Source organism: Harmonia axyridis, chromosome 1 (genome assembly GCF_914767665.1).
Source record: "Harmonia axyridis chromosome 1, icHarAxyr1.1, whole genome shotgun sequence".
Taxonomy (NCBI): Eukaryota; Metazoa; Arthropoda; class Insecta; order Coleoptera; family Coccinellidae; genus Harmonia; species Harmonia axyridis.
In genome coordinates, this window is record NC_059501.1 from 3923346 (window position 1) to 3937350 (window position 14005).

The 14005-nt window shown below is 36.4% G+C and overlaps 2 protein-coding genes across 4 annotated transcripts in view; both read left to right on the forward strand.

Moving 5' to 3' along the window:
* Nucleotides 1-3210: 3210 nt before the first annotated feature.
* On the forward strand, nt 3211-5122 carry LOC123670767 (serine/arginine repetitive matrix protein 1-like). The gene is made up of 2 exons (XM_045604314.1): nt 3211-3222; nt 4646-5122. Exons 1-2 carry the CDS (start codon nt 3211-3213, stop codon nt 5120-5122), a joined length of 489 nt encoding a protein of 162 aa, XP_045460270.1.
* LOC123670614 (inverted formin-2) overlaps nt 4851-14005 on the forward strand; it is a 129131-nt gene continuing 119976 nt past the window's right edge. For 2 of the 3 annotated variants that reach the window (XR_006745939.1, XM_045604127.1), the window contains exon 1: nt 4851-5329. The gene's annotated coding sequence lies outside the window, so the exon portion shown is untranslated. The remainder of the gene's footprint in view (nt 5330-14005) is intronic. The other variant, XM_045604128.1, reaches the window with a different exon arrangement.

Genomic DNA, 14005 nt, shown 5'->3' on the forward strand with positions numbered 1-14005 from the left:
CTTTCAATATACAGATTGTTTCTAGTGTGTCGTACAGTTTATCAAATATTTATTTAATGGATTCGGTCCTTACTTGGCGGAAATTCATTATAAATAAAATAAAACGAAGTAATTTCCACTATGTTATTTAATTGTTAGCAACAATTGTTTCGCCACACTGTGGCTTCATCAGGCTACATTTCTGAACTGATAAGAGTACAAAGGTTTTCGGAATCTTATATAGGAACAAAATTGGCACAAAAATATTCGAAAGGGTATAAATTACAAAGTTATATTGGACCATTTACAGCCTGGGATTTCCAAACTATCGGAAGAAATTCAATAAAGGGGATGAGTTTACATCCGTTTGTTCGTTCAACAGAATATTTTGGGTATTATACCTGTTTATTTCTAGGGATTTTTTTCGTTAACTTATGTTAATAATATTTCTGAAAAGATTGCTAAATACTTGAAAACAAAATTCAATTACACAATATCCTTCAAAACAAGTAACAACTTAGAGATGTTCATTAAAAACAATAAAGACAAAACAGATAAAGAAACTAAATCCGGTGTCTACAAGTTAACCTGTAATGATTGCCCTATGGTTTATATTGGACAAACAGGAAGATCTTTCAATAAAAGGATAAAGGAACACCAAAAGAGTTATACATCTGATAGTTCGTTTTCAACCTACGCGAATCACTTAAAAGAATGGGACCATACCTTCAATAATAACTTTAAAATTCTTCATTTAGAAAACAAGAGCTTAAGACTAACACTCTTAGAATCCCTAGAAATAAACAGGTATAATACCCAAAATATTCTGTTGAACGAACAAACGGATGTAAACTCATCCCCTTTATTGAATTTCTTCCGATAGTTTGGAAATCCCAGGCTGTAAATGGTCCAATATAACTTTGTAATTTATACCCTTTCGAATATTTTTGTGCCAATTTTGTTCCTATATAAGATTCCGAAAACCTTTGTACTCTTATCAGTTCAGAAATGTAGCCTGATGAAGCCACAGTGTGGCGAAACAATTGTTGCTAACAATTAAATAACATAGTGGAAATTACTTCGTTTTATTTTATTCAAATATTTATTGATCTTCGCTACAGATTGGGTAAATAAATACCAAAACTTATAATTAATGCATTCATTAGAGCTTACTAGCTGGATCTTTATGATAATTTGGATTTTCCTGAAGATTACTGAAGATTTTTCCTCGAAATCGATAGCAGATACGACAAAACTATAACAAACCAAAAAGTATAGTACTGGACCAGAGTTTTTTTCTACATTTTTCTAAACTAACAACCTTTCACCAAAATATAGTTTTGGAGGAAGGAAGAAGGCATCCTTCCAGAAAAAATATCACTCTGTAGATTTGCATTAAAAATTAGCATATCAAATGGTGAACACTTTTTTTCTACAGATTGGGTAAATAAATACCAAAACTTATAATTAATGCATTCATTAGAGCTTACTAGCTGGATCTTTATGATAATTTGGATTTTCCTGAAGATTACTAAAGATTTTTCATCGAAATCGATAGAGCAGATACGACAAAACTATAACAAACCAAAAAGTGTAGTACTGGACCAGAGTTTTTTTCTACATTTTTCTAAACTAACAACCATTCACCAAAATATAGTTTTGGAGGAAGGAAGAAGGCATCCTTCCAGAAAAAATATCACTCTGTAGCTTTGCATTAAAAATTAGCATATCAAATGGTGAAAACTTTAACCTGGAATATCTATGGCCAATTCAAATTAAATATCTTGTGAAGGGAAGGTTATACGAGAAAAAACTTAAACTTTAACACATGTATCTCAAAACAAAATGTTTGGGGACTCATGTTATAGGACTTTTTTTCTTAAAATGATCCGGAAATCTGTCATTTTCATTTGTATCTCCAATTTAGGAACACCGTGTAATTACCCCCAGTATCCCCCTATTTCTACGCTCTTGTCGTGAACTTTGAATATAGAACAATAATATTTTATATTCTATGGTCTGTCATTATATTCCATTCATTTGATTGAAAATTTGAAATGAACTGAATTGTAATTTATTGTGAATATTTGCAGTTTCTAAAATCAGTATTTCCTTTTTAAACGGCACCAGGCAGATGCGGGAATTCGAAAAATTTTAAAGAGCGCCACCTTACAGAACTCTGGTGAAGGAGAACACCAAAGCAACAGGTGGGTCTCTCAAAAAGTCTGAAACAAAATCGAATCAGTAAACACACCAGGTATTCTATGCATCTTAGTTCAGATAATCTATGAGACACAAAATCATAAGTTACTGCAGTAACAGCTTGAAACCATGTAGAAAATGGCACCTGCCCTGCAGAAAACATGATCCACTCTAGACTAAACACGTATAGATCTTACTAACACCTAAATCCCAACATACAATCATACAAACAGTCCCCGAAACACTAAATCTGTCAGGCATATCGTGATAATAGAAAATAAAATATATCAGCGCCTGTAGGTGTTCCTATCTAGCATAAATAAAAGCTGAATCACAGGCGATTTTTCTGGCGAATCATTCCTCAACACGATGAGGAAAGAAAACAGTGGGCAGATTATTCATACACTAATATTGAGATGGATCTCCTCTATAATATATTCCGGTTACACCGTTTTCAGCGTAGGTAAACAGGTAACAGGTTCTGTTATATTCGGTTTATATACTAGCTTTTTATAGTTTTTGCGATGTTGAGTGCAGACAAGGAAGGTTTTTGTCTGAGCTGGATTAGAATATTTCGTTCGGGATTTTTTTAACCTTTCTAAGAAAATGTTCACTTGGTGTTATAACCTTTAGAACGCTCGTTCATTGAAGCGCCATTGGAGACCACATAACTATACAAGGTGATTTCTTTAAGTTGAATCCCTTGAAAGTCACTAAAAGTAAGCATGAAAATGTTGATAGTTTTGAGAGGCAAGTCCATTTTTGCTACAACCTCTTTCATTTTCTTCACCCTAGTTAGGAGGAGAGGGGTCAAATTTGAAATTGCAAATATTCATGAAGTTATCGGGGACATACAACCGAAAATGTGGGAATTGGTCATGGACAATTTCATGAAAAGTTACTGAAACCGTAGCCATGGCGGCCATTTGGCTGATATCTTTTTCCATCGTTAATGCCATACCTTCCTCTTCACAATAAATGTCGATTTATTGGTGTACAACTTTGCTTCCGCCATTTTGCAGTAGATAGATGGATGAAGCGGTAAGTGGTAGTCAAAATAAATAGATCGTAGATGTCATACAATAAGCTTAGGTAAGAAATCTGCGGCTGAGGCTCATCGAATGCTCTCAAATACCTATGGTGAGGCCGCTATTAGTGAAAGAATGTGACGAGAGTGGATTCAACGTTTCAAGAAAGCTATTTTGATGTCGAATGCCAGCATGGCGGTGAAAGAGAGAAGGTTTTCGAAGATGCAGAATCGGATGCATCACTTGATCAAGACTTGTGTCACACTCAACAAAAATTGGCGGGATCATAAGAAGTGACGCAACAAGCTATTTCAAAACACCTGAAAGTCGTGGGAATGATTCAGAAACTAGGAAATTGTGTGCCGTACGAGTTTAAGCCGAGATAAGTTGAACGGCGTTTGTTTGCTTATGAACAGCTGCTTTCAAGACAAAGACGGAAGGGGTTTTTGCATCGCATTATGACTGGAGACGAAAAACGGGTTCATTACAATATTCCCAAGCACAGAAAATCATGGGGATATCCGGACCATGTTTCCACGTGGACGGCCAAACTAAATATTTACAGTTTCAAGGTCATGCTCAGTATTTGGTGGGACCAGCTCGGCGTAGTGTATTATGAGTTGTTAAAACCGACTGAAACAATCACAGGTGATCGTTATCGAACGTTATTAATGCGTTTGAGCCGAGCATTGAAAGACAAACGGCCGCAATACAACGAGAGACATGATAAAGTCATTTTATAGAATGAAAATGCTCGACCCCATGTTGCGAAAGTGGTCAAGACATACTTGGAAACGTTGAAATTGGAAGTCCTACCACACTCGCCGTATTCTCCAGACGTTGCTCTTTGGTGCTATCACTTGTTTCGATCAATGGCACACGGCCTGGCTGACCAGCACTTCCGGTCTTATGAAGAAGTGAAAAATTAAATCGATTCGTGGATCGCTTCAAAAGATGACCAGTTTTTTCAACGCGGGATTCGTACGCTGCCCGAAAGATGGAAGAAAGTAGTGGAGCGATAAACAACACTTTGAATCATACAATAAAGCCTCGAATTTCGAAATGAAACGGCGAAAGCAGAGTTTTGTACGAATATGTTTTTGAAATATACTCTTTTTTTAATATCAAAATGAAATACCTCACTGGAAAGCCCTTCAGTTTTCGAGGGAAGCTTTAGACAGTCGGACAGACAGATTTTTTCATTCGATTTTTGAATTTCATACATTCCAAAGCGTAAACTGAAAATAGTTTTGAATATTGTTCCATCAACGATTCCAAAGGTTCATTATTGAGGATAATAAACAAGAACTATGACCATTGTAGTCGATGCCGCTAACAAAAAAAAATAACCAAAAGCCATGTAATTTACCACTTGTAATTCTGAAGGACCCCATAAACCTGAAGGGTTATTGTTTGAAATAAAACACCAATAGCAGGTTTTCCATCCGTTCACGTCCACCAACTCCTCAAAACCATCACCTCCACCTTCAAAACCCCAAAAACCACCAACCCGTCGAAACCGACCCCCAGGTACCCCAACCCCTCGAAACCGTCCCCCAGGTCCCCCGACCCGCCAAAACGTCCCCCCAGCTCCCCAACCGTTCAACCCGACCCCCAGCCTTACTCGCGACTCCAGCAGTAACCTCAATCTCGCCGTGACCGCCATCCAACACGCGCACCAGTCGTCTTCGTCGCGCCGTCAGTCCGCCAGCCAGCGCGAAGGTCGCCGCACACCCGAACCACGCTCACAAGATCTGCCCCAGCCGTCCAAATCGCCAGCCACACTTCCCGAAAACCCCAAAGGGGTGACGTTTCCACCCGTCCGCGTCGATCCCGACGCTCTCCGCCGGCGTCCCGACGCACCCGGCCTCCCTGGGCCGCCCGGAAGGAACATGTGCACCTCCGCCGCCTGAGCGCAGTGTCAGGGTTCCGTTGCCGCAATCGGCGAGTTGTTGATGTGCGTGCTTTTTTAGTTTAGTTAGTATTTTTTTATTTTAGTTGTTTTTAACTACTTTGTTCAAGAGTTTTTTTCGTTTTTTTGTTGTTGGTGTGACTGTGTGTGTGTGTTTTGTTGTGGATTGTTGGGCCGGGACCGAGATTATGAATCATGCGGCAGTAAGGTAGGCGCCCTTGGTGTTACTATTTCTAGGTGGTTTGCGTTTGCATAATGTACCTTTCTTGGTATTAGTGTCAATGTGAACTCCGATTGGGTTCTGATGTGCGTGGTGGTTGATGCAACAGGTATTTGGAGGTCTCTGTCGCGCCAATGTGTTGTTGCGTATCGGTTTTTATTGTTGGCACTAGTTATTTTTTTTGTTGTTGATTCGAAGAAATTATTTTTTTGCCTTCACGAAATTTTTTGGTTTTCATTATCATTGAAGATGTTGGGAAAAGGAACTCAGGAGCTTTTGCGCGCTTCGACTAGTAATTTTTTTGAACCGTCAAAACGTTATAATGTAATACAATTAACTTAATTAACCTCCAAAGTGTCATTCTATGTCGTTTAATACTTCATTCAATAAGTACCAGGTTTAACCAGTAAAAAAAACATTTTATTTAAAAAATTCGACTATATTCGTAAGTAATAGCATAAAGTCATCTGATTTTTTCGAAAAATATCGAAATAACACGTCGCTAAGTAATATTTTAACAAAAAGCATGAATGCAGATGCAAAAATCCTCATCTTCGACTCGGATTCTCGTTGCCACTTTCATGGTTCGTGTAAAATTATGGTTTAAGTGTTTTTTTTTCGAGAATTTTCGCACCTGTAAAAATGTTTTACGAATAAAATTGAATTTTTAAGTATTCTTTGCATTGTGTACTTTCAATTTTTTTCACAGGAAAAATTAAATGCCCGAATGGTATTTGACAAGACTATTTCATGAGACCATAATTACTAGTTTAGAAATGTAATGTAATTTTCGTAACAGTCACACCAACTGCCAAGATACAATACAAATGTCACTAGGATGTATAATCTGAATTTTTCATTGAATTTCGACAATATTTCACAAAACTTGACTGAAATAGAGAAAATATCGTCTAATACTCGTTGCAGAAGGCCATTCCAACACTCATGCGTTCGAAAACTCGCTCCTTCGTCGCTCGCTTTCGAATTTCGCATTCGTGTTCTAACAGGAGCCCATTCTGCACCTTGTTTTAGAATATACTATTTTGGTGACAACAAGTGTTAAGTTTTGCCGCTGGTATAAACTCGAAAAAGTTGCTGATAAGTGCTGTCATACAATTTTTTCATCAAGAAACCATTTGTAATTCAAAATTGAGCGTTTGTGATTGTTGGAAATTAAGACAAGGAAAAAAGTCGTCAAGATAGTCACCTTCAAGACTGATACATGTACTCTAACTTTTCAATACCATTTCTGTCGAAAGTTTCGTCTTTGCTTTCAATCTCGACAATTACTTCTTCATTAGAGCCAAATTTTTCCTTGGAGCATCTTTCAGCTGTTGTTGTCTGAATAAAACTTATCAAGTTATTGTTGTGGTAGCAAATTATTTTTTCAAAACATTCATTTTCGAAAAAAATCAACCAAGTTGTGTAAATTTCAAGTTCCTTAATTTCAAAAATCAAGAATTTTCAATTTTTTTCTTCATTGGAACTGATTACTTGAAATACCAAACCTTATCGAGAATATCGAGAACATTTCAAATTAATCTGTATAAAAAAGCAGTCAACCATCACCTGAAAACGCAGTTAACAATTTCATTATTTTTTGAAATTTCCGTCATATATTATTGTTTAGTATTATATACGTATTCCGACGATTTTCAATAAAGATTCTTCTGGTTATGTAGGTATAAATTACGAAAGATGATTGTTCTTCCTTGTGTTTTTCTTGTACATACGAAAATAAGGATTGCGTTCTCAAAACTCCTTTCTTCCCGGTATCCAATGGCAACGGGGCGTGTAAAAAGGGCTTAACGAACAAAACTTTCGAGCTTTTCTCGGCGAAATCGAATCAGAAGAACTTTTCGTTTCCGGTGAAAAAGATTGAGATATAGGTCAGCGAGCTACTGAACTTTTTACAGAAAAATGCAAGTGACAATTTCTGGAAAAACCGAACAAAATGAAGTCACGAAAATTTTTAAGGTGTAACAATACCTATAATTTGAAATTTCATAGGTAACAACATTATCATTAACATTGAAACTCGAATATCCAATCATCATTTATGTTCCAAGTTTAATTTTTACAGTAATAAGTATGTTTTGGAGTCTTTGTTTGAGCATATAGTTAAAAAAACTAAATATGGGGATAGATTCGAAAGTGTTGATATTTTGCGTCTAAAATAACTAAAATAACAATTCTAAACTTCTTGTGAAATTTCATGTTGACAGCGTACTCAGAACATCAGAATATTCAAACTGAATATAAAAAAAAAAATATATAAAACTGAAATTCTGCTAGTAGATGTACAGGGTGATGCCAAATCAGTATTTAGGGAGCGAATCTAATATCAAAGAGGGTGTTTTTTGTAAACAAAAGCTCACCCCAGTAAAGCTATTTATTACCCTAATGAATTTTTTCTGATTTTCAATCACATCTTTCATGATATACTCGTATAACAACATTTATGAGGTATTCAATAGGTTCATGAATAAGCAAAAATGCACTTGATGCAAAGTCAGTGCATTTCTAGAACTTTTTTCATTAGATCTGATGTTTGATAGTATTTTTCTATGAATCAGCTTGCATACTTTCAAAAATAAACTTTGTATTAATCACTTCTCTTTAGGTTTAATTTTATAGTCTATTCTAGTGAAAACACAACTTTCGGAAAGTCCAAGAGTTCAACCTTTGATTCATATTAAGGATTACGCAAATTCATTCATAGAAATGATAAAAAGAAATAAATACTCAATTGAACGGTGAACATTTCTATACATATAATTATCTGTTTTTATCCGAGAAAATTAGAGCATTCAAAACGCCTACAAGGCAGAAACAAAGAATTCTACTGATAATTTGTATGTCACGAATCGAATATTATATATTTTATTCCAATATGCGTTCAACCTATTGATCTGCCCAGAATTAAAGGTCAACTCATTTCAATTTCTACTGCAAGAGATGAGAAACTCATTTCGATAGCCAAATACAAACTTGAAACATTTTTATACGTCAAATTACTCAAATTATTAACCGTTATAATTTTTTTTCGTGAAATATAATTGTGTTATTAAATAAATCAACGAGTGTCAAAACATTATACTTATACGTATTTTTGGGCGGGGCTAAAGCCCACGTTACATCAATTAAAAACGAGATCGGTCTATATAAAAATACATTAATTGCTCTGAATGAATAGCAATTTCTACTAATTATACTATTTTTAGATGGTCACATTAGCATTACACAAGTTTAAACATAATTTTTTCATAATTATATGTTGTTTGTGTAAATATGAGGTTTCATTTTCGATATTAGCCTTTGGTTTTTGCGCGATGCTTTCTGTGCGCCTATCATTTCGACACAATGTTGGTAACAATGATAACTTTCGAAGTGAATACCTACATAGGTAAAGACTAAAGAGTCTTTAAGGTTTGAATTCGGAAATTTATTAAATAATTGGGCCAAATCCGTCAATAACATAGGTGTACAACTTTGCTTCCATAGTTTTTCCAGAAATTCGAGGCTTTATTGTAAAAAACTAGTCATACATTTATGATTCAAAGTATTGTCATCTTCTGAGGCGATCCACGAATCGATCCAATTTTTACTTCTTCATAAGAACGGAAGTGCTGGAAAGTCAGGCCGTGTGCCATTGATCGAAACAAGTCATAGGTCGCGGGAGCAACGTCTGGAGAAAACGGCGGGTGACGTAGGACTTCCCATTTCAAAGTTTCCAAGTATGTCTTGGCCACTTTCGCAACATTGCGTCGAACATTGTCGTGCTGAAAAATCCCTTTATCACGTCTCTCGATGTATTGCGCGTTAATTTCGTTCGATAACGATAGCCTGTGATTGTTTCAGGCGGTTTTAACAACTCATAATACACTACGACGAACTGGTCTCACCAAATACCGAGCATGATTTTGGAACCGTGAATATTCGGTTTGACCGTCGACGTGGAAACATGGTCGGGATATCCCCATGATTTTCTCCGCTTGGGAATATTATTAAGAACCCATTTGTCGTCTCCAGTTACAATGCGATGCAGAAATCCCTTACGTCTTTGCCTTGCAAGCAGCTATTCACAAGCAAACAAACGCTGTTCAACATCTCTCGGCTTCAAATCGTACGGCACCCAATTTCCTTGTTTCTGAATAATTCCCATGAATTTCAGGCGTTTTGAAATGGTTTTTGCGTCTCTACCATTGATCCTGCCAAATCTTGTAGTGTAGTCTTGATCGAGTAATGCCTCCAATTCTGCATCATCGTAAACTTTCTCTCTTCCACCGCCATTCTGGTCTTCGACGTCAAAATCGCCGTTTTTTTCACGTTCTTTCACTAATAGCGGCTTCACCATTGGTATTTGAATGCATTCGATGGACCTAAGTCACAGATTTTTTTCATATTAAAGCAGAAAATTGAAATCTTCCTCAAATAACGAGAATTCGGCTCGTAAGCTGACATCGACAATAACTTCATGGTGCAGATACAAATCGACTAATAACTTTTTACAAGAATATTATGTGAAAACCTCAAAAAAATCAGTGATTTGTTAGAAGAAATAGGTATCTCTGATTTCGTTTTGAACTGAGTAACCACGTTGTGCTGATCCCTCTCAACAGCAGCAAGAGAAAACACATTTAACATTGTTCTGTATCATTATCCATTGATGGTTATACATCTTCAAATAAATATGGACCAATCACTGCACCAATATAAATTGCATATCATACATAGTGACTTTATCTGTATGTAATAGTGCTCTAACAGTTTTCGCAGATTTTCATCCATAACAGTTGAATCAAAAATGGGCTTCACCACTAAATAAAATTGCTCATCATTTCGATGATTTTCAAGAGCAAAATCAGAAAATGAAGTACGTTTGTGGTAGTCTTATAGCTTCGGTTTTTGAATCAGAATGAAAAGTATCCATGTCGTTTTTTGAGAAAAATTTAATTGTCGAGATAAATTTGGATCTCCTCCTACACTTAAATTCTTAAATTTTGATGAAACAATTCAACAATTTTTAAACGTTATTGAAAAGTGTATCTTTCCATGATTAAATGGCTTAACCTACTGAACACAAAAGACGTAACAAATGTCAAAAAATAACACACAGTGCTGCCATTATAACCATTTTAAAATGTATCATGCCTATCGGAAAACCCATTCATTCAAAAATCATATTATTTTTCAAGGTAACATTCGACTATTACATTTTTATAACATTTGCCTTTAGCTGAACGATAGCTTTCGGCCCAGCATCACTGCTTCTCCCAGTTCGAACACTTCAATATTACAATTCAGCACGAAAATTCAAATTGGATAATTCAGTCAACGCTAGAATCGAGCAAAGTAAGCGCTTTCATCTTTCCATCACTTCAGATTTATGTAAATCGGTCTGTCTTTCTTGGAAACGACATCCAAGGAATATCATGATCTGCATTGGCAGAAACTACTTGTTGGGAGGGATTATATCTAGGTGTAAACGTACACGTATCCATTATATCGAGTTTGAATGGAGTTTATTTATTACTAGAGTACCTACTCACGAGAGAAGTTTGCACTTACTGTATAAATAACTCGTAGAGAAGATCATTTTGATAATTTCATATTATAATGAATTGATATAAAGGGTGTTTTTTTTAGAGCTATAGAACTTCAAATTGCAATAAAACAGCGATGGATTATTCGATTGACATGAATTTTATTTATCGCAAGACAATCTTGTGGAATTACATTTTAAATATGATTTCTGGCATATGACCGCCACGGCTGGCTCGGATGTAGTCCAATCTGGACGTTCAATTTTCGATGACTTTTTCCAACATTTTTGGCCTTATATCGGCAATAACACGGCGAATGTTGTCTTCCAAATGGTCAAGGGTTTGTGGCTTATCCGCATAGACCAATGACTTTACATAGCCCCACAGAAAGTAGTCTAGCGGTGTTAAATCACAAGATCTTGGAGGCCAATTCACAGATCCAAAATGTGAAATTAGGCGGTCACCAAACGTGTCTTTCAATAAATCGATTGTGGCACGAGCCGTGGGACATGTTGTGCCGTCTTGTTGGAACCACAGCACCTGGACATCATGGTTGTTCAATTCAGGAATGAAAAAGTTAGTAATGATGGCTCTATACCGATCACCATTGACTGTAATGTTCTGGCCATCATCGTTTTTGAAGAAGTACGGACCAATGATTCCACCAGCCCATAAAGCGCACCAACCAGTCAGTTTTTCTGGATGTAAAGGTGTTTCGACATACACTCGAGGATTAGCTTCACTCCAAATGCGGCAGTTTTGTTTGTTGACGTAGCCATTCAATAAGAAGTGCGCTTCATCGCTAAACAAAATAAAATGGACGTAGTGCGCGATACGTATTCCGCACAGAACCATTATTTTCGAAATGAAATTGCACTATTTGCAAGTGTTGTTCAGGCGTGAGTCTATTCATGATGAATTGCCAAACCAAATTGGGAATAAATCATTTGACAGCTGTGAAATCGGTCGCCATCTTGAACAGTAATGCAATTTTAAAGTTATATGCCTCGCAAAAAAACACCCGTTACAAAAGTATATTGTGAAGTTCGTTAGTTTTCGAAAGAACCTCGTATGAGGACACTATCAAAGTTCATTCCGAAATTTTCCTCTATAAAAACACCAATACGTCACCTCGTATAGCTATCGATTGTTAGTAATGGGTCTAAAGGTACGCAAACTACCGAAAAAAAATCCATAATGATCCCACCTAAAAGGTATATCCGAAAACCGTACACAGCCAACATGGATTTCGTATATAAATTACCGGTATATTTCAGAACCATCTCAATGACGATTATTAAAATTAATGTATTGAATCCAAGGTCCGTACTAGGCAAATACACGGCTGTGCTCCTTGCGTAAACGATCTTTCTTTTTTTTTTTTTGAGTGACGATAAAAGATCGAACTAATGTAAGTGAGTAATGTCGATAAAGGAAGTTTACGACTTTGGAAACAATGGTAGGTGGTACTACTGACTCGGAAGTACCGGTGTATATTGCTTCATATTCGATAAATCGAATATGGGATATCGACAGTTATATTTTATCATTCTATATAGGTTTTGGTAGGACGGCTGGATTTCCAAGTCGCTTGACCACTGTTTGGAGTGTTTTCAGGTCTTGGTATGACGTAGGCGGTGTGCAAATATTGAATTGAATAGCTGATCTAAGGAATTCTACAATGATTACCAATAATTCACCTTAAGAACCGTTCGAAGGCAATTTTTCAGGTTATGCTCAGAAAAATTATTTCGTTAATTCACGTCAATAATATTCCAGAAAAGATTGCCATACAATATCTCAATTATTAATAATTTGTGAATTTTCATCAAAAATAGAAGAGATACCTAAAACTAACAAAGAGAATAAATCCGGTATCTAAAGGGTGTTTTTTTAGAGCTATAGAACTTCAAATTGCAATAAAACAACGATGGATTATTCGATTGACATGAATTTTATTTATCCGCAAGATAATCTTGTGGCATTACATTTTAAATATGATTTCTGGCATATGACCGCCACGGCTGGCTCGGATGTAGTCCAATCTGGACGTCCAATTTTCGATGACTTTTTCCAACATTTGTGGCCGTATATCGGCAATAACACGGCGAGTGTTGTCTTCCAAATGGTCAAGGGTTTGTGGCTTATCCGCATAGACCAATGACTTCACATAGCCCCACAGAAAGTAGTCTAGCGGTGTTAAATCACAAGATCTTGGAGGCCAATTCACAGGTCCAAAACGTGAAATTAGGCGGTCACCAAACGTGTCTTTCAATAAATCGATTGTGGCACGAGCTGTGTGACATGTTGCGCCGTCTTGTTGGAACCACAGCTCCTGGACATCATGGTTGTTCAATTCAGAAATGAAAAAGTTAGTAATCATGGCTCTATACCGATCACCATTGACTGTAACGTTCTGGCCATCATCGTTTTTGAAGAAGTACGGACCAATGATTCCACCAGCCCATAAAGCGCACCAAACAGTCAGTTTTTCTGGGTGTAACGGTGTTTCGACATACACTTGAGGATTAGCTTCACTCCAAATGCGGCAGTTTTGTTTGTTGATGTAGCCATTTAACCAAAAGTGCGCTTCATCGCTAATCAAAATAAAATGGAGGTAACCATTATTTTCGAAATAAAATTGCACTATTTGCAAGCGTTGTTCAGGTGTGAGTCTATTCATGATGAATTGCCAAACCAAACTGAGAATAAATCACTTGACAGCTGTTAAATCGGTCGCCATCTTGAACAGTAATGCCGACTTAAAGTTATATACCTCGAAAAGACACCCGTTACCTATGTAGGATATTATATTTGCAAATTTATACAATTGCCACAATCTTTTGATTTTTCCTGTTGTGATAAATTAAAATTAAATTTGATAGAAATTCATTCATATTATGGACAGTGATAGCGATTACTCCTCTAGAAATAAGGGGGGTGGCAAAGAATATTGATTGTCAGAAATTGTTGAATCTTATATTTCCATTGAGAATAATCGTTTTGCTGCCTAGGCAGTGAAGTCATTACTTTGCTGCCTAGGCAGAAAAAGTATCACTTTGCTGTTTGATATGTGTCCGCAAAATCAATATTTGCTATCAATCGTAGCAAAAAGTTA